The sequence below is a fragment of the Pongo pygmaeus genome, chromosome 9 (assembly GCF_028885625.2).
Source record: "Pongo pygmaeus isolate AG05252 chromosome 9, NHGRI_mPonPyg2-v2.0_pri, whole genome shotgun sequence".
NCBI lineage: Eukaryota > Metazoa > Chordata > Mammalia > Primates > Hominidae > Pongo > Pongo pygmaeus.
In genome coordinates, this window is record NC_072382.2 from 69,278,675 (window position 1) to 69,300,544 (window position 21,870).

Sequence of the window (21,870 nt, forward strand, 5' to 3'; positions counted from 1 at the left end):
TTGTCCGCGCTCTCTCTTCCCGCCCCGCCCCTCCCGTATCCATGGAAACACTGCGAGTGTCTACTCCGAGACCTGGGACTTCCGTTTCGGTCCAGCCGGGCTGCGGCCATTGTTTGTGTGGACTGAGTGTTTTGGCCATCCCGGTCCACTCTCACAGGCTCCGTTAAGTGACGTGAACTCTCAGGAGGACTGAGCCAGAAGCGGACAGGGCAAGACGAGCCGTGCTTGAAGGAAAAGGGGCAGAAAATCGAGGGTCAGGGACTGAGAAGCTACTCCGGTTTAGAAACTCCGGTGACACCCGTGTAGATGGGTACATCACGGCTTCTCTCCCACGTTAAGACTTAATAAAGGCAAGTAGAGGAGGGCAGAAGCAGCTTGGGCCCCGGGGTATGGGTGCCCGGTGTTCGGTGCTGGGACAGAGTTCTGGCCGGGGATCTGGATAAGCAGCGGAGGCCGCGCGCGTCTTCACTGCAGGAGCAGAGGACCCCCGGGTCTGTGGCCGAGACCGGGAGATCCCGCTCCTAGAGAACCGTTCGTGTGTCTGGTTCTCTGGTGCTTACACTTGGGAAGCCCGCGACGCGCTGGGGGAGCCCAAACCTGTCCTGCTCTTGGGGCACGCATGAAATGTTTTTTCCTTAGAGAAAGAGGGTTCTTAACTAATTGCTTATTATTTTGCCCAGGAACCTACCTTTGATCAGCAAGGAAGGACTGGGGTGGCAAAGGCTTATGCCCCCATTTTACAGGTAAGGAAACTGAGATCTTGGAGATCTATAAGTTTGGCCCTCTTTAAAGTTCTACAAGTGCTTGATGGCACAGTTGAGACTTTGATCAGGACCTGGGAGCTCCAGTTCTGGAATACTTCTCTAAGACTCCAGGTACCTTTCTGATAGTAAATCCAGTATTCCTGTTTAGCAAGTAGGGGAGGACAATGGAATGATTTTCTACTTAAACTGAACAAAATAAGAAAAATACCTTGAGAATAGATACTATTTAAGTGTGCTGGTGCTTTTCTATTATTATTATTAGTAGTAATAATAATCTCAATAAATGAGTTGTATCTTTTGAAGTTTCTAGAGGGTTGGAAATAAATTTCAAGGTGCCAGTGTTCATAGCTCTCGTTTCTGGTCGTTGAAAGGAAAGAAGAGCATTCATAGGCTTCTTTTTGACCTCTTGCTAGGAGATTTGCGAGTCATACCCAGTTAGTATATGGGAAATTTAATGAATTTGGGAATTTAAAGTCAAACCCAGGTTTTCAGTCTGCCTTCCTCCTCAGCTTAGCCGTCTCAGCACTCTACCCTTCCCCAGAAGAGGAACACAAAGGAGGAAGGGATGTACACTGTTTCCCTCATAGTCTGATCCCAGGTGAGGATGATTGTCTTTTCTCATTTACAAAATGTCCCTGCATTCTCCATGGGTGGTGGAGGTGGCAATGAAGATGGATGGATGACTGGACAGAAAATGTTCCTTGCTTGCCTGTGAAATTTTCGAGCGTGCAGACTTGACCCTGCCCCAACCCAGTGTCTTTTCCCAACATTTACTCATTCATTCATTCAGTCACTCAAGTCTAGTGTATAATTCATGCTGTTCTTGGTGTTCTGAGATAAAGAATTATAAGAATGTCATGGCCAGGCGCGGTGGCTTGGCCTCCCAGCACTTTGGGAGGCCAAGGTGGGTGGATCACTTGAGGTCAGGAGTTTGAGACCAGCCTGGCCCACAGGGTGAAACCTCGTCTTTACTATAAATACAAAAATTAGCCAGGCATTGTGGCGGGCATCTGTAATCCCAGCTACTCAGGAGGCTGAAGCAGGAGAATTGCTTGAACCCGGGAGGCTGAAGTTGCAGTGAGCCAGGATGGCACCACTGCACTCCAGCCTGGGCAACAGAGGAAGACTCCCTCTCAAAAAAAAAAAAGTCTTAATATTGGGGGTAATAAACTATATGAGATTAATAATAATTTCTGAAGTTATCGACATTAAACAGTGCCAGAATGAGTGGCACTTAAAACACAGCAACAGAAACTCAGATTTGAACAATTATGAGTAGGAAGATATTCTAAATAGGAAAGCCATCATTTAGTCTCAGGTACAATTTGAGGGAACAAATAAGGAAACCAGGCTAGTGACAGGGAAGTGAAACATGAATGTATAAAGCCACATTGTGGAAGTCAATTAATGTTTAAATTTGTTATTTATTCTTGTGCATCTCTTCACATGAACCATATTGACAGATAGCCATTGTTGACCTTGGGTGTATTTACTTGTAGTCTTTTATTTAATACTTATTGTATATACGTACTCACTAGTCTGTACAAATACTGATATGTATGTATACATGTTCATACACATGTACAAATATAAACTTAGGTATATGCACCCATATGCACACATGTGTATAAAAAGATTAGTATATATAAAACATTAAATTAAAAAATTTGACTCATGACAAATAGTCTCCATGAGGGAAGGAAATGTTCCCAGTATATAGAACTGTACTGTGCATATACTAAGCACTCAGTAAATATTTATTCAATGTATGAATAGCTGTTATTTGTATACGTTTTTCACTTAACATATAATGAGCATTTTTCCAAGCATGTTTTGGTAGCATGAGTTTTAATGACTGTATAGTGTTCCATTCTATGTATACAGTATGCTTTATTTAAGTTTGCTTCTTTTTTTTGAGATGGAGTCTCGCTCTGTTGCCCAGGCTGGACTGCAGTGGCATAATCTCGGCTCGCTACAACCTCAGCCTCCCTGGTTCAAGCAATTCTTGTGCCTCAGCCTCCCCAATAGCTGGGACTACAGGTGCACGCCACCATGCCCAGCTAATTTTTTTGTATTTTTAGTAGAGATAGGATTTCACCGTGTTGCCCAGGCTGGTCTTGAACTCCTGAGCTCAGGCAATCTGCCCACCTTGGACTCCCGTTAAGTTTGCTTTTTACTGGGGAAAATTTAAGTATTTCCCAATATGTTGTTGTTATAAATATCTTATAATAAATATTCTTATACATAATTTGTTAAGTATATGTCTTTTTATTTTCTCAAGATATATTCTGAGAAATAGGAAAACAGAATCAAAGGATATAAGCATGTTTTAGGCTTTTGAAAAACTCAAGTTCTCTTTTAGAAATGTTACATGAACTTGAACTCCTACAACCGTTTGATGAATGAGTCTTACTGAGCCTTTGCCAGCATTAAGTTTTAAATTTTGCCTTGATTCGCATCCTTTTAATCCTTAGTAGGGTTGACTTTTTCACATATATTCATTGACTCTTTATATTCCTTCTTTGATGAATTGCCTTTTGATATACATCACTGTTTTCCTACTGAATTTTTTGTTTCCACTTGATATTAGATATTCTTGTGTGGAAAACATATAAATCATTTGTCATATGCTGTAAATATTTCTCCTAGTTTATCATTTGCCTTTTACTTTAAGGACTTGTTTATATAAGTTTTAATTTGCATAAAATGAAATCTCATTTCTTTTACATAAAGTTTTATGCATTGAAATCTCTTCTTCACTTCCAAATTTAATATGTAATTGCTTTCATTTTCCTGTTTCTTAATTGTGTTATTTTAAACATTTAATTTTTACATCTATCAAGAATTTATTTTGATGTGAGAAATGACAGAATTTAAACATTCTTTTTACTTCCTACTTAGGTTATTTAATTTTTCTACTAAAATTTATCTTCTCCACTGACTGTGGCGCTACCTTTTCGTATACAAAATTACACATACACATATGTATACAAAGATTACTTTTGAGGCTGTCCTGTTTTGTGGAGCCTCTTCTCAATTCTTACACTGGTATCAGAATGTTTTTATTGTTGTCCCTTTATATGTAGTGCATTTAATAGGCAATGAAGAAGAATGTAGCGTTTCTTTTTCACTCAATGAAGATAAAAATGAGAGAGGATGGCTTTTTCCACAGAATAATATTCTGATGATTTCCATTTTGGTCAAAAAGATGTAAAAGGAACATTTATGTAATAAGTTTTAGATAATAAGTATGTACTAACCTTTCATTATGTTTAATCAATATAGCACATTGGTCATAGTACAGGCTCTACATCCACTACCTAAGCTTATTGCATGTCTGTCACTTCTTAATACTGTGAACTAGATTGAATCACTTAGCCAGGCTTTCGTCTCTATAGTGGAGAAATAACAGCTACTGTGTAGGGCTGTTAAGAATGTTAAACAAGATCATACATGTAAAAATAACTTAGAACAGTGCTGGACATGAAGAACTCACAACAATTGATGGCATTAAATTAGCTATTATTTGAACTATAATGCATATCTGATATAATTCTTTTTAGTCACTAAGACATTAGTCTTAGTGACTTTTAGTCACTAAGAATTGAGACAGAGTATCAAGCTTAATTTTTTTTTTTTTGCCAGATGTCATCATTTGGCCCAACATCATTGATTGAATAAGCTATCTTTTCCCCACAAATTTGATGTAACCTTTGTCATGTGTAAAATGCACTGTTGTACTCGTGTCCATTTCTGGATTTGTACCCGTCTCCATTGATCTTCTCTACTTCTATGTCAAGCCATGTTATGAACTGCAGAGTCCTTATTAAAGTTTTAATATGCCATTGAATTAGCTTCTCCTCATTATTCCACTTTCAAAATGGTTTTCTTTCAAAAGCATTTGAAAATCAGTTTGTTACAGCTCCTCCACCCCCACATCAAAATCAAGATTAATATCTTGATTAAATCTGCTTGAAAATAGAGATAAGTTTAGTTAGAACAAAATTATATTTATTTCTCCTAACATTGAGCAGAGTCATCTTGTTTTTTCAAGCCTATTTGTTGTTGTTGTTGTTGTTGTTGTTGTTTTGAGACAGAGTCATCTTGCTCTGTTGCCCAGGCTGGAGTGCAGTGGCACACTCTTGGCTCACTGCAACGTCAGCCTCCCAAGTAGCTGGGATTACAGGCGTGAGCCGCAATGTCTGGCTAATTTTTGTATTTTTAGTAGAGACAAGGTTTCACCATGTTGGCCAGGCTAGTCTCGAACTCCTGACCTGAAGTGATCCGCCCACCTTGGCTTCCCAAAGTGATGGGATTACAGGCATGAGCCACCGCACCTGGCCCCAACCCTATTTTTAGCCCTCAAAATTCTAAAACTATCTTTATATAGGTTCTAAGTATTTTTGGTAAATTTATTTTTAGGAATTTATATTCTTATTGCTATTAGAAATTTCATTTAGGCAGAGCTTGCAGTGAGCCGAGATCATGCCACTGCACTCCAGCCTGGGCAACAGAGCGAGACTCTGTCTCAAAAAAAAAAAAAAATTATTATATGTCTGAACTCTTTTTGTATACTCTTAGATTTTATGTAATTTGAACTTTATTGTGATGTATTTCATATAAGCAAAAGAATATATGAAAACATATGTACAATTTAAAAGATAATAACATGGACACTCACCGTTGAACTCAGCATACACTGTTTTTTCTTTTTAAGACATACTGTTTGTTCTCTCCCAGCCTGGAGTGCAGTAGCGTGATCTCAGCACACTGCAACCTCCACCTCCTGGGTAGTGTTGTTTTTTTTTTTTTTGTTAGAGACAGGGTTTTGCCATGTTGGCCAGGCTGGTCTCGAACTCCCAGCCTCAAGTGACCTGCCTGCCACAGCCTCCCCAAAGGGCTGGGATTATAGGCATGAGCCACCATGCCCAGCCTAAATCAGCATATACTTTTAAAAGCCCCCTGATGACTCCAGAATTTCTTTCCCACCCCTTTCCTAAAGGGGCAGCCACTATCTTAAATGTTGTTATTCCTTAATTTTTTTTTCCTGTGCTTTTAACTACATGTACATTTCTAAACACAGTTGTTTAGTTTTGCATATTTTTGAACATTATATAAATGGAATCACTGTATATATTCTTCCATGAATGGCTTCTTTTGCATAATGCTAACTGTTACAGTGCATCGATGTTGATTCATGTAGTTGTTCATTTTCACAGCTGTGTACTATTTCATAGTATGAACAACCTATCTGTTTTGTTGTTGGAATTTTTGGATTGTTTTTAGTATTTTGCTGTTACAGCATTTATTATGCTCTAACTGTTCTTGTACAGATCTTTTGGTATACACGTGTAATGTCTAGTTTATAATTCTAGTAACAGAATTTCTGGGATCATGAATTCCCTTATAATTGCCAGTAGTTTTCAGCTGATTTTCTTGGATCTCTCAGATATGCAGTCATATCCTCTACAGATAATTTTGTCTAATTGCATTATCATGTAGTTTCACAGTAGTTTAAAAATTGTGGACTTGCAGTATCCTTGTCAAGTTTCCAGTTTTAATGAAAATGACTTTAATGTTTTATCTTTGGGTTTAAGATACGTTTGTATGTCTTTTGCTTTGTTTTGTTTTGCATGCTTTGTCTGTAGTTTTAAATGAAGGATGCATGTTGAATTTTAATAAGTATACTTTTTGGCATCCATTAAAATAATCATATGGCTTTTCTTATTTGATGTTATTATAAAAGCTTAAAGTTAATAGCTTTCCTAATTTGAACCTTTTCTTTCTGGAATAAACTACCACTTTACCATGATATAATATGCTTTGGTATTATAACAGATTGAATTTTCCAAAGATGGCCTTACTTATTGTTGGAGTGATCAGACCCAACACCAGGTCGTGGGGGTGACAAAGTCTGGCGGAGTCAAAGGATTGAGAAAAAGACAGTGAGAGAAAAGGTGGGAACACCAGAGGGCCATCACTATTGTATGGAGGCTGCGAAGGCCCCAAGCTCTGGGAGCCCACGCTATTTATTGGTAATCCAACAGAGAAACAGGTGGTGAGAATGTGGAGGTCAAAAGGACACGTTGCATTAAGCACATGATTTACAGCTTCGATAGTTTAGCATTTATATGGAACACGTTCTTCTACTTTAGATAATGGGAATAGGAGCCTAGGAGGGCTAGAAGCAAGGAGCCAGCAAGTCTAGACACATTCCAAAGGACATTATGCAAACCCTGCCTCAGTTTCCTTCTCAACACTCAGCTTTTTCCCAACACTTATAATTTATGCTATTTTCATGCTCTTCTTACGATGTGACTGACATTGTTTCCACTGAAAGGTGGGGTCTGTGTCCCACCCTTCTCAAATACAGCCGTGGCTTGTGATTGCCTCATCAGTGGAGTACAGCAGAAGTGATAGGATGTGACCTCCAAGGCTAAGTCATAAAAACAATGCAGCTTTTGCTTGACTTTCTTTTGGGCAACTTGCACCATGCTGACAGATAGCCCCCGCCACTTGAAAGGACCACGTGAAGGAAAAACAGATCTGTCATCAACATTTAGACCAGCCTGCCAGCCATGGGAGTTAGCCACCCTGGAATTGAATCCTTCTCGGTCAAGCCTTTTGATGACTGCAGATGTAACAACTTATCTTGTGAGATCCAAACAGAACTGCCTAGCTAAGCCACTCCTGAATTTCTGACCCAGAAAAAAAATAAGAAATAGTAAATAATTACTGTTGTTTTAAGCTACTAAATGTTGAAGTAATTAGTGATATGGTAGTAGATTATGAATTCAAGTGCTGCTGGATTTTACTGGTCTTATATTTCACTTTATTTCTGATGTCTTGAAGAGTTTTTCATTTCTGATGTCTTGAACAGTTTTTGATGCCTTGGAATAATTTCATAGCATCAAATAATCTGTTCTTTGAAAATTTGAAAGAATTTGAGAAAACTTTTGTTCCAGTTATTTTTAAAGGTTGTAGTTGCCATTTCCCTAATCTTATTTTTATTTTTTTTCTATTTGTGCTCCTTTTCCCCCCTTTGATTAACTAGCTTGTGATTTATCTACTTTGTTATTAATATTTTTCTTCTCAAAGGACTGGCTCTTGGATTCATTTAACAGTGGTAAATGTTTTCAAATTCCATCTTTTTTTTCCATTAATTTTATAGTTTTCCCCTTAACATTTAAGTGCTTACTTGATCTAGTGTCCCCATTGTATATGGTATTAAGTTGGAATCCAGTTTTATTTTATCTCATATAGGTAATCAGTTTTCATAATGCTATCTGGTAAATAATCCATACTTCTGTCTTTGATTTTTAATGCCACCTCTATTGTTAATATGTTTTTGTAGTTAAAGAAGCACATTGGTTAGTGTCTGAGCCCTCTGTTCTGATCTATTTGTCTGTTCTGATTTTACTACTATAGTTTTGGTGATATGTCAGTATCTAGTAGTCTTCCTGTTTGGTTTACTTGTCTTTACCAACTTATTTCCTTCCTTGTCAATTTTAAGGAACAGAAGTCTATTGCGTTCCTCAGAATAGCCATCTGAAAATTTGACTGGAATGTATTGAATTTAAGTTACTGCATCCAAGAGCATGGAAGCATGCTTCTCCTTTTATTTAGATAATCTTTCTTCTTTATTGGAATGTGAAAGTTTTCTTCAAATAATTATTTGTATTCTTGGTTAAGATAGGGTTTTTTTTCTGGCGTGAATGGTATCTTTCTAGTAGTTGATTGCTGAGTCAGTTAAACTATTTATTGTATCTGATAGTTTTGCTGAACTCTCTTAATTTATAGTTTATTGTATACTCTTTTTCTAGGTAGATGGCCATAACTATGCAAATAATGACATCTTATATTTTTGCTTCTAATTCTTATACCTCTTAGTTCTTTTTCTTATAGTATTTGCCAGAATCTCTAGTGCTGTGTTGAAAGCAGCAGTGATGGTGGTCATTCTTGTTACCATTGTAAAGGGAATATATATGAAGTTTCTCCATTAAGCTTAAAGTTCTTGATATTTAACCTTTGCCACTTTAGGGAGTTTATTTTTTTCCTCTAGTTTGCTACAAGTGTTTTTAAGAGAATACATCGGTGTTGAACTTCCTGAACTTTATAGCACATGATTTTTCTGCATCAGTTGAGATTATCATGGATTTATTCTATAGTCTATTAATATAGTGAATTACGTTAATAGATTTTTCTCATGTTGAACGATCCTTGCATTCCTATAATAAACTGTCTGATCATGATGCATATATTTGACATATTACTGAATTTAATTATCTAATATTTTATTTAGGATTTTTGTATATTTACAAAATTTACAAATGTGCCTGTAATTTAATTTTATTTGTATCGTTCTTATCTGGTCTTGGAATCCAAGATTATACTAGCTACATAAAATAAGTTGGCAATTTTCACTCTCTACTTTTGAAAACAATGTAATAGTAATTAAGTTAATTACATGTTTGCTAGAACTCAACTATAAAACTCTTAGAGCCTTGGGATTAGGGAGAGGGAGGAAGAGCGTGGCTACCATTTTAATTTAGTACTTACTAGTCTATATAATTTTTTATTAGTCTTTCATCTATTTTGCAATTTTTTTTTGTACTTTACTGGGAATTGATCCCTTTATTTAGGTACATATTTAGGTGTATTTGCCTATAGCTCATAAATATCCTTATATATATAGTTCACAACACCTTTGCATCATTGAAAAATCTTATGTCAAAAGTTATTTCCTTACTTTGCCCTGTATTTTTTCATAACCGTGTTATTAAAAATCTGACTTTCATTGGTCTGACATTAAATTTTTAAGAACATCTTTTGGCTTTATGCATTTTCTCAATCATTTATTTGTTTCTTATATCTTTGACTTCCACTTTATTCTTCTTTTTTGAAGTTTGCTCTTTTTTTTTTTTTAATGGGGGATGGTTTCTCTTTTTTACACTCCTGAGCTGAATGATTTATTTCTAGACATTTTCTTAACTTTTATTTTAGGATTAGAGGTATATTTACAGCTTTGTTATATAGATAAATTGTGAGTCATGAGTGTTTGACATTCAAGTTATTTTGTCAACCAGGTAAAGCATAGTACCAGATAGGTAGTTTTTTTATCCTCTTCCTCCTCTCACCCTCTACCTTCAAGTAGGCCCTAATATCTGTTGCTCCCTTCTTTGTGTCCATGTGTTCTCAATATTTAGCTCCAAAATATAATTGAGAACGTGCAGTATTTGGTTTTCTGTTTCTGCATTAGTTCACTTAGGATAATGGCCTGCAGCTCCATCCATGTTGCTGCAAAGGACATAATTTTGTTCTTTTTTAATGCCTGTGTAGTATTCCATGGTATATGTGTACCACATTTTCTTTATCCCGTCTATTGTTAATGGGCATTTAGGTTGATTCCATGTCTTTGCTATTGTGAATAGTGCTGAAATGAACATATACATGCTTATTGTCTTTATGGTAGAACAGTTGATATTCCTTTGGGCATATACCCAGTAATGGGATTGCGGGGTATGGTAATTCTGTTTTAAGTTCTTTGAGAAATCACCACACCGCTTTCCACAATGACTGAACTAATTTACATTCCCACCATCAGCGTATTTAAGTATTCCTTTTTCTCTGCTACTTTGAATTCATCTTTGAATTTTTAATAATAGCCATCTGACTGGTATGAGATGGTATCTCAATGTGGTTTTGATTTGCCTTTATCTGATGATTAGTGATGTTGAGCATTTCTTTTCATATGCTTGTTGACTGCATGTATGTCTTTTGAAAAGTGTTTATGTCCTTTGCCTACTTTTTTTGCTTGTTAATTTGTTTAAATTCTTTATCGATTCTAGACTTTGGACCTTTGTCAGATGCATAGTTTGCAAATATTTTCTCCTATTCTGTATGTTGTCTGTTTACTCTGTTGATAGTTTCTTTTGCTGTGCAGAAGCTCTTTAGTTTAATTAGGTCCCATTTGTCAATTTTTGTTTTTGTTGCAGTTGCTTTTGGTGTCTTCATCATGAAATCTTTGCCAAGTCCTATGTCCGGAATGGTATCCCCTAGGTTATCTTCCAGGGTTTTTACAGTTTTAGGTTTTCATGTAAGTCTTTAAACCATGTCGAATTGGTTTTTGTATATTGTGTAAGGAAGGGGTCTAGTTTCAATCTTCTGCATATGGCTAGCCAGTTATCCTAGCACCATTCATTGAATAGGAGTCCTTTCCCCATTGCTTGTTTTTGTCAACTTTGTTGAAGATCAGATGGTGGTAGGTGTGAGGCATTTTTTTCTGGGCTCTATATTCTGTTCCATTGGTGTATGTGTCTGTTTTCATATCAGTACCCTGCTGTTTTGGTTACTGTAGCTTTGTAGTTTGAAGTCAGGTAATGTGATGCCTCCAGCTTTGTTCATTTTGCTTAGGATTGCCTTGGCTATTTGGGCTCCTTTTTGGTTCCATATGAATTTTAAAATAGTTTTTTTTTTTTCTAATTCAGTGAAGAATGTCATTGGTAGTTTGATGGAAGTATTATTGAATCTGTATACTGCTTCAGTATGGCCATTTTGATTATGTTGATTCTATCCATGAGCATAGAATGTTTTTCCATTTGTTTATGTCATCTCTGATTTCTTTGAGCAGTGCTTTGTAATTCTTGTTGTAGAGATCTTTTACCTCCCTGGTTAGCAGTATGCATAGATATTTTATTCTTTTTGTGGCTATTGTAAATGGGATTGCATTCTTGATTGGGCTCTCAGCTTGGATGTTGTTGGTATATAGAAGTGCTACTGAATTTTGTGTATTGGTTTCATATCCTGAAACTTTCCTGAAGTTGTTTATTAGCTAAAGGAGCTTTGGGGCAGAGACTCTGGGATTTTCTAGGTATAGAATCATATCATCTGCAAACAGAGATAGTTTGACTTCCTGTCTTTATGTGGATGCCTTTTATTTCTTTCTATTGCCTGATTGCTCTGGCTAGGACTTCCAGTACTGTGTTGAATAGGAGTGGTGAGGGTGGGCATTCTTGTCTTTTTCTGGTTCTCAAGGTAAATACTTTGAGCCTTCACCTATTCAGTATGATGTTAGTGTAGCTGGGGTTTTTAAATTTTATTTATTTATTTATTTATTTATTTATTTATTTATTTAAGACAGCGCCTCGCTCTGTCTTGCAGGCTAGAGTGCAGTGGTACAATCACAGCTCATTGCAGCCTCAACCTCCCAGGCTCAATCGCTCCTCCTACCTCAACTTCCTGAGTAGCTAGGACTACAGGTGTGTGCCACCATGCCTGGCTAATTTTTGTATTTTTTGTAGAGATGGGATTTCTTCATATTGCCCAGGCTGGTCTCAAACTCAAGCAGTCTGCCCACTTGGGGCTCCCAAAGTGCTTGGAATTACAGGTGTGTGCCACTTTGCCCAGTTGTTCTAGCCATTTTTGTTTCCTTCAAGTATTTCATTTGGATCTTGCACATTTTTTGTGTAATTATTGTCATTATTACATTTAGATTTTTAAGAAAAAACAATTAAGAATTGTTATATTTTTCTTTTAAATTCAAAGATTACTTAATAATATAGTATGTTACTTGGGTTTCAGAAGTGTGGACTTTTAAAATTCTATTGTTAATAATTTCAAATTTTATTACATTGTAACTAGAGAATGTATTCTGTATTATGTTGATGCTTTGGAATTTATCATGATTTCTTTTATGGACTAATACATGGTCTATCTTATAGTACTATGTATTCATAAAAATAATCTGTATTTTGTATTTTGATGGTGCAGAGTTCAACATAGATAAAATAACTGAAGCTTATTATTTGTAGTGTTTAGTCTTCATATTATTAGGGTTTTTTGTTTGCTTGCTATAATTTTTTGAGAGGGACATATTAATATCTATCATTACAACTAATGGTATATATATTTCCCCTCACATTTGTGACACTTGTCATTTCGTACATTTTGAAATTTTGCTTGTGGATTCAATTTATTTTGGATATTTTTTCTTACTGTTCATATAAAAAACATTTTTGTCCCTTATGGTATTTTTGCCATAAATTTTACTCATCTGAAATTAAGTTTGCTATTTCAGCTTTCTTTTGATTCGTATTTTTGCAATCTTTTTCTATCCTTGTATTTTTAAATGTTTTTCTTTTTAGTGTATCTGTTCTAAACCACATGCTAAATCTTATTTTTTAATCTATGAGTCTTTTAATCTGTAATATTAAATTATTTAAATTTATTATAATTATTATTGTATTATTTTTGCCGTCTTTTCTTATTTTCTGTTTTCCCGTGGAGCAAGTTGTCTTCTGTTTTTATTTTGTTTTTCATAGATTTCATTTTGTTTCTTATGATGGTTGTGCTTAACTTAAAACCCACATTGACTTTTATTTACCCCTACTGACTTTTTAAATGTATTAATATCTAGGTCATTTTTTTTTTCTTTTTTTTATTATTATTATTATTATACTTTAGGTTTTATGGTACATGTGCGCAATGTGCAGGTAAGTTACATATGTATACATGTGCCATGCTGGTGCGCTGCACCCACTAACTCGTCATCTAGCATTAGGTATATCTCCCAATGCTATCCCTCCCCCCTCCCTCCACCCCACAACAGTCCTCGAAGTGTGATGTTCCCCTTCCTGTGTCCATGTGTTCTCATTGTTCAATTCCCACCTATGAGTGAGGATATGCGGTGTTTGGTTTTTTGTTCTTGCGATAGTTTACTGAGAATGATGATTTCCAATTTCATCCATGTCCCTACAAAGGACATGAACTCATCATTTTTTATGGCTGCATAGTATTCCATGGCGTATCATATTTTTAATAAGACATGGACTTTAGCACACTCTTATATCCTTCTCTTTCTCCCCTCATGTTTGTATTGTCAAGAATTGTAGTTCAGATATGTAGGCACTGATATACTTTCTATGTCTCATTTTTTCTTTGTTCACTCCTATTTTTTTTGTTGTTAGTTTTGTTTTATGATAACAATAAACTTTACCAAGGTACTTGATCACCTTTCTGGTCATATTTCATGCAGCCTTTCCTGGATTAGTTTCTCTTCTTAATTGACTTATTAGGAAAATAGGTAAGTGTATATGTTTAAAATATATTTAGGTTACTTATTAAAATAATAGAAGCTATGTGTGAAATTGAAATCTATATAGATGAAAAGGTGGCGATGTGAAGAAATTAAAGCATAAAACTGTCAATCTAAGAGACAGGAAAGGAAGAATAAAAAATAATATGTTAGAAATAAGTCTATCTTAGTAATCACAATAAATGAACATGGATAATAAAATAACTGAGTCATACTGATTGAATGAAAAACAGAAATCTTGCTCTGTGCTCTTTACAAGAGACTTATTTAATGTCACAATAAAAGGTCAATAATGTTCAATAATGGTTAAGATCCATCAAGGAGATGTATTAGTCATGAACTAATATGTAGCTAAGAATCCATTTCAAATTGTATAAGCAAAATCTGACAATATTACAAGAAGGAATCAAAACTCCAGATGTATAGAGAATGATTTTAACTGACCTTTCTTGAAAAGGACCTTAAAGAAAACTAATAATCGGAGAGAGCTATGTTCATAGATGAGAGGACAAAAGAGATCAAGTTTATATAATATTTTTGGGGGGTTACTTATATACCAAAAAAGGAGTGGAAAATTATCAGACTCCTGGGAGAAATAATACATCCTGGTTGGTCAAGGAAATGGAACAAGAATGAACCTGGACATTTGTTGTGCCAGAAAGTAAGGAAGCTCTCAAACACCAAAAAAGGTCATATTACAAACCCAGGAGCCAACCTGAAGGGATTCCTACTTGTCTGAGATGAGAGAATCTTGCACATCTAAAAGAAAAATGACTGCAATTTAATTGCAACCCATCCAGTATGTAAGAATCAGTGAGTATGAAAACACTGAAAAGCAAAATAATACAAATCTCATTGGTCATAGTTGGTGATTGCTTTGCCCCATCTCATTACTCTGAAAATTGATTTTTGAAAGAGAGTAAGTTTGGGAGATAATCAAGCATTTTATCTTATCTTTTTCATTAGGATTACATTTCAGGATAACCAGAAAATTTGTAATGGCAAGTTTTTCATGATAGAAGAATTATAGCATATGTATGCACAAGGTATGTAGAATTACAGAATTAACCAATTTGTAAAACCTAATGAAATCACAAATCCAGGAAATGATCATCATTTATTGCTAAAACTTTTAGTGAAAGGTTTAAGAGAATCTTAGAATGGAAGGACTGGGCTGACAGCACCTGAAGCCATTGTTCAGTTTAGCTAACTAAAATGTACTATAGGAAGTATATAGGCAGGTATTCTTGTCGGAAAAAATGAACCGTAGTCTAATCAAGTCCCTGGAACAAAAGAACCAGCTAACAGGAAGTGAATAAAGAACTTAAACATCACAAGAAAACAATTAGCCAGATCATTTTTAGTCCTTCAGAATTCATTAGTTTGGAATATATCTCTTGTAAGCAGTATGCCACTTTATTTTAAAACTCAGTTTTAGTATCCTTTTCTCTATCAATAGGCTTGTCATCTTAGTTTATTGTTTATATAATTCTTTTCTTTTTTTCTGTTTAGATTTATTGTACTTACTAATTTTGAATATAGGTGTCTTGCTTTTATTGCTCCATTGGGGGAAAATATTTGTAACATATTTTTAAAAATATTTTCAAGGGACATTTTGTAGTATTTTTTAGTAAACTGAAATACAGATGCCTGACAATTTCACTTCTAGAAGTTTATCATACAGAAATACATCTATTTATCATGTAGAAATATTTATATTTATCATAAGACATTATTTATCATATAGAAATATTACAATAGAAATAATGATATATTTAAGAGAATTCTTTTGCTATATGTTATAGCCAAGAAACTGGAAATGATCTTAACGTCCATTAATATGGGAACAGTTAAGTCTTGGACATCAATAAAATGAAATGCTACATAACTTTTACAAATAATATTAGTTATCTATTATTGCATAACAAATTATTTAATACTTAAAACAGCAAACATTATCTCACCCAGTTTCTGAGGGTGAGGAATCGGGAAGAAACTAAGCTGTCTCAAGGTCTCTCATGAAGTTGCAGTGAAGCTGTCAGCAGGGACTATAGTCATCTGAAGGCTGCACTGTGGTTGGAGGATCCACTTCTAAGATAGTTTACTCACATGGCTTTTGGCAAGATGTCTCATTTCTCAATGAAAGCAGAAGGTCCCAATTCCTCACCACAGGGCTGCCTAGGTTTTCTCATGACATGGCATATAGCTTTTCCCAGAGCTAGTGATCCGAGAGAGAGCAAGAAAGAAGCTGCAGTGACTTTTATGACCCCGCCTCCAAAGTTGCATACCACTACTTCGTTATCCACTTTATTTCCTATTCATCAGAAGTTACTCACCAAGTTCAGCCTATAGTCAAGGGGTGGGGAATTAGGCTTCACCTCTTGAATGGAAAGGATCAAATAATTTGTGGGCATGTTTAAAAATTATCACAAATAAGATAGGTCTATCTGTACTGAAGTGGGAAGTTGTACACTATGTATTAAATGAAGAAAAGAAAATTGCAGAATTATCATGTCTTTATTAAGGAAAAAAATCAGTGAAGTATGAATGTGTGTTGTGTATACATGGAAGAAGGTTAGAACACAGTGAAAACTGGTTATAGTGGTTATTTCTTAAATTATTTGGGGGAAGGTAGGCTTTTAATTTTTACTTATATTATTTCAGTATTTTAAATATTTATGAACTTATTTTCAGTAAAAGAAATTAGACTCCTAATTGCTAGTATGTTTTTAAAATAAATCCTTAAATTTTTTAAAAAATAACAAATCCAGTAACTACAGATTGAGTTTTATTTTTATTGTACTTTTTATAAAATTAGAGATCAGTGAGTCCATTTATTTTCCAGACAGATACCAACTTTCACAGTTTTCAGTCCTGTAGTTTGAGTTTCTGAGCATCCCAAATTTCTTTTCTTTTTTAATTTATATATTTAAAGCGGACTCATTATATTTAAAATTTATTAAACTTATTTTATAAACATTAAAAATAGACCACTAGATATTTAAATATATGGCTCTGAATGTTCTCATTCTTGAGTTCTTATTTGTGGTTAATGTTTTATTGTTTAGACAAGTATTTTCATGTAGTTTATTTGGAAAATAGTAGTTTGGTGGCGTATTTTTTACTCTTGAATATTTCAGTACTTCTTTCCTTTGCCCTTCTTCATTAACACATTATGACAGTATATGGAAATCTCAACTGACAACCCTTCATCAAACGTTTTTAATTTATCTCACTTTTATTTAATAGGTAGTGCTGGGTTTAAAAACCTCTATGATGTAACTACATAATCTTATACAAGTAACTTAGTCTTGCTAAACGTTAGATTGCGTATTCATTTATTGTGAATAATCATACCTTATTGGATTGTTCTGAGAGTAAATGAGATAACATAGCCCTATTCATACAATAAACATTCAATAAGATTTAGCTGCAGCTATGATGGTGCTGCTGCTGCTGATGATGATAGTATTTGGCTTTCCTTCCATTTTCTTGTAAACTCCTTAAAAGTATCTGTTTCCTTTATTCTTAGTAGGTACTCAAAATTTTAAATTGAAATTTAGAATTGAGAATGTGTGATCAAATAGATACAATGAAAATTTTAAAACGAAATAAAATGGCTTTGTCACATAACCAATTTATGATCTGTTCTTTCCACTAAAAGAATTACTTTAGGCAGTTTTAATACATATATTTATCTGTTCTCCATTCTAAAATGCATAATAGTAGTAGAAAGCTACCTACAACATGGGATTTCTGTGAGGAGTAACTGAAATACAGGTAAAAAACTTAGTTAGTAGACAAGTGCTGTATAGGTGTTTCTTTTGATAGTGATGATGTTTCATGATTGGATATATTATTTAGCTATTTGACTACTATTGTTATTACCTCTCCTTACCTTTCTTGGTTTTCTTCTTTATTGAAGTTCTTTTTTTTTCTATTTGGCCTGCCACTTATGTTATCTGCTAAATGTCTTTACCTTTGTCCATCTTCTCACTTAGACTTCTTTTTCCTAGAAAGCCTGATCTTTGACCAGATGGCAGTAACATTTGAAGATGTGACTATTATTTTTACTTGGGAGGAGTGGAAATTCCTGGATTCTTCTCAAAAAAGACTCTACAGGGAGGTCATGTGGGAGAACTACACAAATGTCATGTCAGTAGGTAAAGTTATCCCGTCTCATAGGGAATAGAGTTTCTTCTAAGAGCAGTTTTGTTGAGTATTTTGTTTTTTTATCTGGGTGTTATATTGAGGTGTTGGAAGAGATATTCTCAAAAATGTTTCTTAAATCAGGTTACAAATAGAAGATAAAGCAAGACAGATTCTAGGACACCTAGGTTATATCATTAATAGATACTTGTGATTATTAGTTTTAGTTATTTTCTGCATTACCCTTAAAACACATATCTCCATATGTAGTCAATTTTGTGTGGTCCTAAATTTTTTCTCTCTTCATGCTATTTGTATAAGTTAGCTTTTGTTGTATAACATACTATGCCAGACTTAGTGGCTTAAAAACAAACTTTATTATTTTTTATGATTCTCATTGACTGGATGGATCTTTTATCATGAAGGATTTGGTTGTGGCTGAATGGTCTAAGATTAAGCTGCCTGGCCTGACTCAAATGTGGGGCAGTCGGCTCAGTATCAGTGGAGGTAGTGGGAATGTTTGGCCATATATCTCTCTTCAAACAAGCCAACCCAAGCACACTTACATGGTGGTGGTCACGGGATTTTCAAAAGCATCGAGAGAGGGAAAGGACTTTTCAAGTCTCTGCTTGTGTTACTTTTGTTATTTTCCCAGTTACCAACGCAAATTGTGTAGCCAAGCATAGAGAGAGTGTGGAAGGAGAACACCAAAGGTGTAGGTAAAGTAGTGAGTTAACGTAGTCATTTTTTCTGAATCTACCACGCTATTCTAGAACAGAAAAATAGGAACAATATATTTTGTTTCTTATAATAATATCCAAAATAAAGTAATCTAATTAAATCTCAGTCTTTACTACCATTTCCATGAAGCAGTTGGCATTATTCTCATTTCTTATAGTGCATGGTAAATAGAAGTTAAATCTTTCTAACAGTGCCTGCTCAAGATATGCTTGTGGAATGAATAAATAAGTGAATGAACGAATACATACATGAATGAACAAAACAAATGAATTTCAGACCCAAATGGAGCAGCCAGAGTCATAACCCTTCTTTCCTACCCCCACCCACACATATATTCCTATCATTTAAAGGTCATTGATTTAGATAGTTGGAAATTTTTCAACACAGCTTTTATCTCACCATGGGATTATCTTTTTATTTTTCTAGAAAACTGGAATGAGAGCTACAAATCCCAAGAAGAAAAATTCAGATACTTAGAATATGAAAATTTTTCCTGCTGGCAAGGCTGGTGGAATGCTGGCGCCCAGATGTATAAGAATCAGAACTATGGGGAAACTGTTCAAGGGACAGATTCCAAAGACCTAACACAGCAAGATCGTTCCCAGTGTCACGAATGGTTAATACTCTCCACACAAGTACCAGGGTATGGGAACTATGAACTGACTTTTGAAAGCAAAAGTCGCAGGAACTTAAAATATAAAAATTTTATGCCTTGGCAGTCCTTAGAAACAAAAACCACTCAAGACTATGGTAGAGAAATCTACATGAGTGGTTCACATGGTTTTCAAGGGGGCAGATACCGTCTTGGCATATCCAGGAAAAACCTCTCCATGGAAAAAGAACAGAAGCTCATAGTTCAGCATTCTTATATCCCAGTGGAGGAAGCCCTTCCACAGTACGTTGGGGTGATATGTCAAAAAGACCTACTGAGAGATTCAACGGAAGAAAAGTACTGTGGATGTAACAAATGTAAAGAAATTTATTATTGGAACTCACGGTGTGTTTTCCACAAGAGAAATCAGCCTGGAGAAAACCTCTATCAATGTTCCATCCGTAAAGCATGCTTCTCTCAGAGATCAGACTTGTATAGACATCCAAGAATCCACATAGGTAAGAAGCTGTACGGATGTGATGAAGTTGACGGTAACTTTCATCAGAGCTCTGGAGTTCACTTTCATCAAAGAGTTCACATAGGGGAGGTACCTTATAGCTGTAATGCATGTGATAAGAGCTTCAGCCGGATCTCTAGTCTTCACAATCATCAAAGAGTCCACACAGAAGAGAAATTCTATAAAATCAAGTGTGATAAAGACCTCAGTAGAAATTCATTACTTCACATTCACCAGAGACTTCACATAGGAGAGAAGCCTTTTAAGTGCAATCAGTGTGGTAAGAGTTTTAATCGGAGTTCAGTACTTCATGTTCATCAGAGAGTCCACACAGGAGAAAAACCATATAAGTGTAATGAGTGTGGTAAGGGTTTCAGCCAGAGCTCAAATCTTCGAATTCATCAGTTAGTACACACAGGAGAGAAGTCTTATAAATGTGAGGACTGTGGTAAAGGCTTTACCCAGCGCTCAAATCTTCAAATTCATCAGAGAGTGCATACAGGAGAGAAACCTTATAAATGTGATGACTGTGGAAAGGACTTTAGTCACAGCTCAGATCTTCGCATTCATCAGAGAGTCCATACAGGGGAGAAACCCTATACTTGTCCTGAATGTGGGAAGGGCTTCAGTAAGAGTTCAAAGCTTCACACTCATCAAAGAGTACATACTGGAGAGAAACCCTACAAATGTGAAGAGTGTGGCAAGGGATTCAGTCAGCGTTCACATCTTCTCATTCATCAGAGAGTCCATACAGGAGAAAAGCCCTATAAATGTGATGATTGTGGAAAGGGTTTTAGTCACAGTTCTAATCTTCACATTCATCAGAGGGTCCATACAGGAGAGAAGCCTTATCAATGTGCTAAGTGTGGTAAAGGTTTCAGTCATAGCTCAGCTCTTCGAATTCATCAAAGAGTCCACACAGGAGAGAAACCTTATAAATGTCGTGAATATTATAAGGGATTTGATCATAATTCACATCTTCACAGTAGTCATAGAAGAGGAAACTTATAAATATTGTTCATTTAGTTAACAGCTTTAATCAAAGTTTACCTAACCTTTAAACCCTATAAATGCTGCTGTTAAGGAAATCTTATAAATAACACAAGTAATCCCAAGCAACATTTATAGTTTCCCCTATCTCCCACTAAGAATTATTTGCTTCAAAAGGAGATCTTTAGAAAAATCCCTATATATTTAAAATTATAGTGTATTTTTCTTTACCTACTATAAATATAATACAGTCATAAATATATTAAACATTTAAGGAGAAAACTCTTCGTCCTATTTCATTCTAGTCTTTTTTTCTGTGCATTTTAATGTGCATGAAATTATATTGTGTGTTCAACTTTGTATTTTCACTGTCTTCAAAATATTTACTTAAATTTTGGTTTGAATTGAAACTGGTTGGCCATCTGTTAAACAACATCTCTTAACTCCCCTAAAAAGTCCCTAGGAAGTAACAGAAAAGATGGAAACACACAGAACTTGAAACTCAGTTTTGGCCGGTAGAATTCAATTATTTATGGACAAAAGCCACCTAATAAAAGACAGGAAAGCATTGTATGACATTGTGTCTGAGACAGTGTATCTCTGAGTTGTTATCTCTGTCAACCAGAAAACCCAGGGACCATCCTTCTGTTGCAGGGGTGATTCACTTTGAGGTGACCACAGTGCACTCTTATCCCTTCCCTTTCCTGGTTTTCCACGCTTAATAATAGGTTCAGATACCAAATAACAAGAAGTACAGAATTTTCTCTAAGGTGTGAAGGGTATGGACAAAAGTGCTAGAAATGGAAGATACTCTATTGGTTCGGAATTAGAGATCCAAGCAGTAGAATTTTATTTAATCTCAGTAGAACAGAGTGGTAATAGAGAAATATCTGCAAGGACAACATTGAACTCAGAACTCTGCAAGCTAATTATGTAAAAAGCAAGCTATGATGAACCCTGAAGCTAATTATGTAAAAAGAGAGTTTGGCCATTATCTCAGAATAGAGTTAATAGGAATACACAG

The 21,870-nt window shown here is 35.3% G+C and overlaps 2 protein-coding genes across 11 annotated transcripts in view; one reads left to right on the plus strand and one right to left on the minus strand.

The window, feature by feature from the left end:
• The first annotated feature begins 37 nt into the window (after positions 1–37).
• On the plus strand, positions 38–21,422 carry ZNF214 (zinc finger protein 214). 10 transcript variants are annotated; one of them, XM_063671180.1, is made up of 5 exons: positions 38–350; positions 681–743; positions 1,274–1,362; positions 17,859–18,020; positions 19,174–21,422. In XM_063671180.1, exons 2-5 carry the CDS (start codon positions 727–729, stop codon positions 20,865–20,867), a joined length of 1,962 nt encoding a protein of 653 aa, XP_063527250.1. In that variant the 5' UTR covers positions 38–350; positions 681–726; the 3' UTR covers positions 20,868–21,422. The 10 variants fall into 10 exon arrangements, with proteins under 10 accessions (XP_063527250.1, XP_054294639.2, XP_063527254.1 ...); XM_054438664.2 differs by having other exon boundaries at positions 17,874–18,020; XM_054438665.2 differs by lacking the exon at positions 38–350 and adding an exon at positions 14,824–14,903 and having other exon boundaries at positions 700–743; positions 17,874–18,020.
• ZNF215 (zinc finger protein 215) overlaps positions 19,953–21,870 on the minus strand; it is a 62,590-nt gene continuing 60,672 nt past the window's right edge. Inside the window, exon 8 of the mRNA XM_063671192.1 lies at positions 19,953–20,035. The gene's annotated coding sequence lies outside the window, so the exon portion shown is untranslated. The remainder of the gene's footprint in view (positions 20,036–21,870) is intronic.

Coding starts and splice junctions, on each gene's coding strand:
- ZNF214 (XM_063671180.1), top strand. Junction 1,363..17,858: donor CCCTCATAGTCTGATCCCAG/GTGAGGATGATT, acceptor CTTCTCACTTAG/ACTTCTTTTTCCTAGAAAGC. Junction 18,021..19,173: donor CACAAATGTCATGTCAGTAG/GTAAAGTTATCC, acceptor TTATTTTTCTAG/AAAACTGGAATGAGAGCTAC.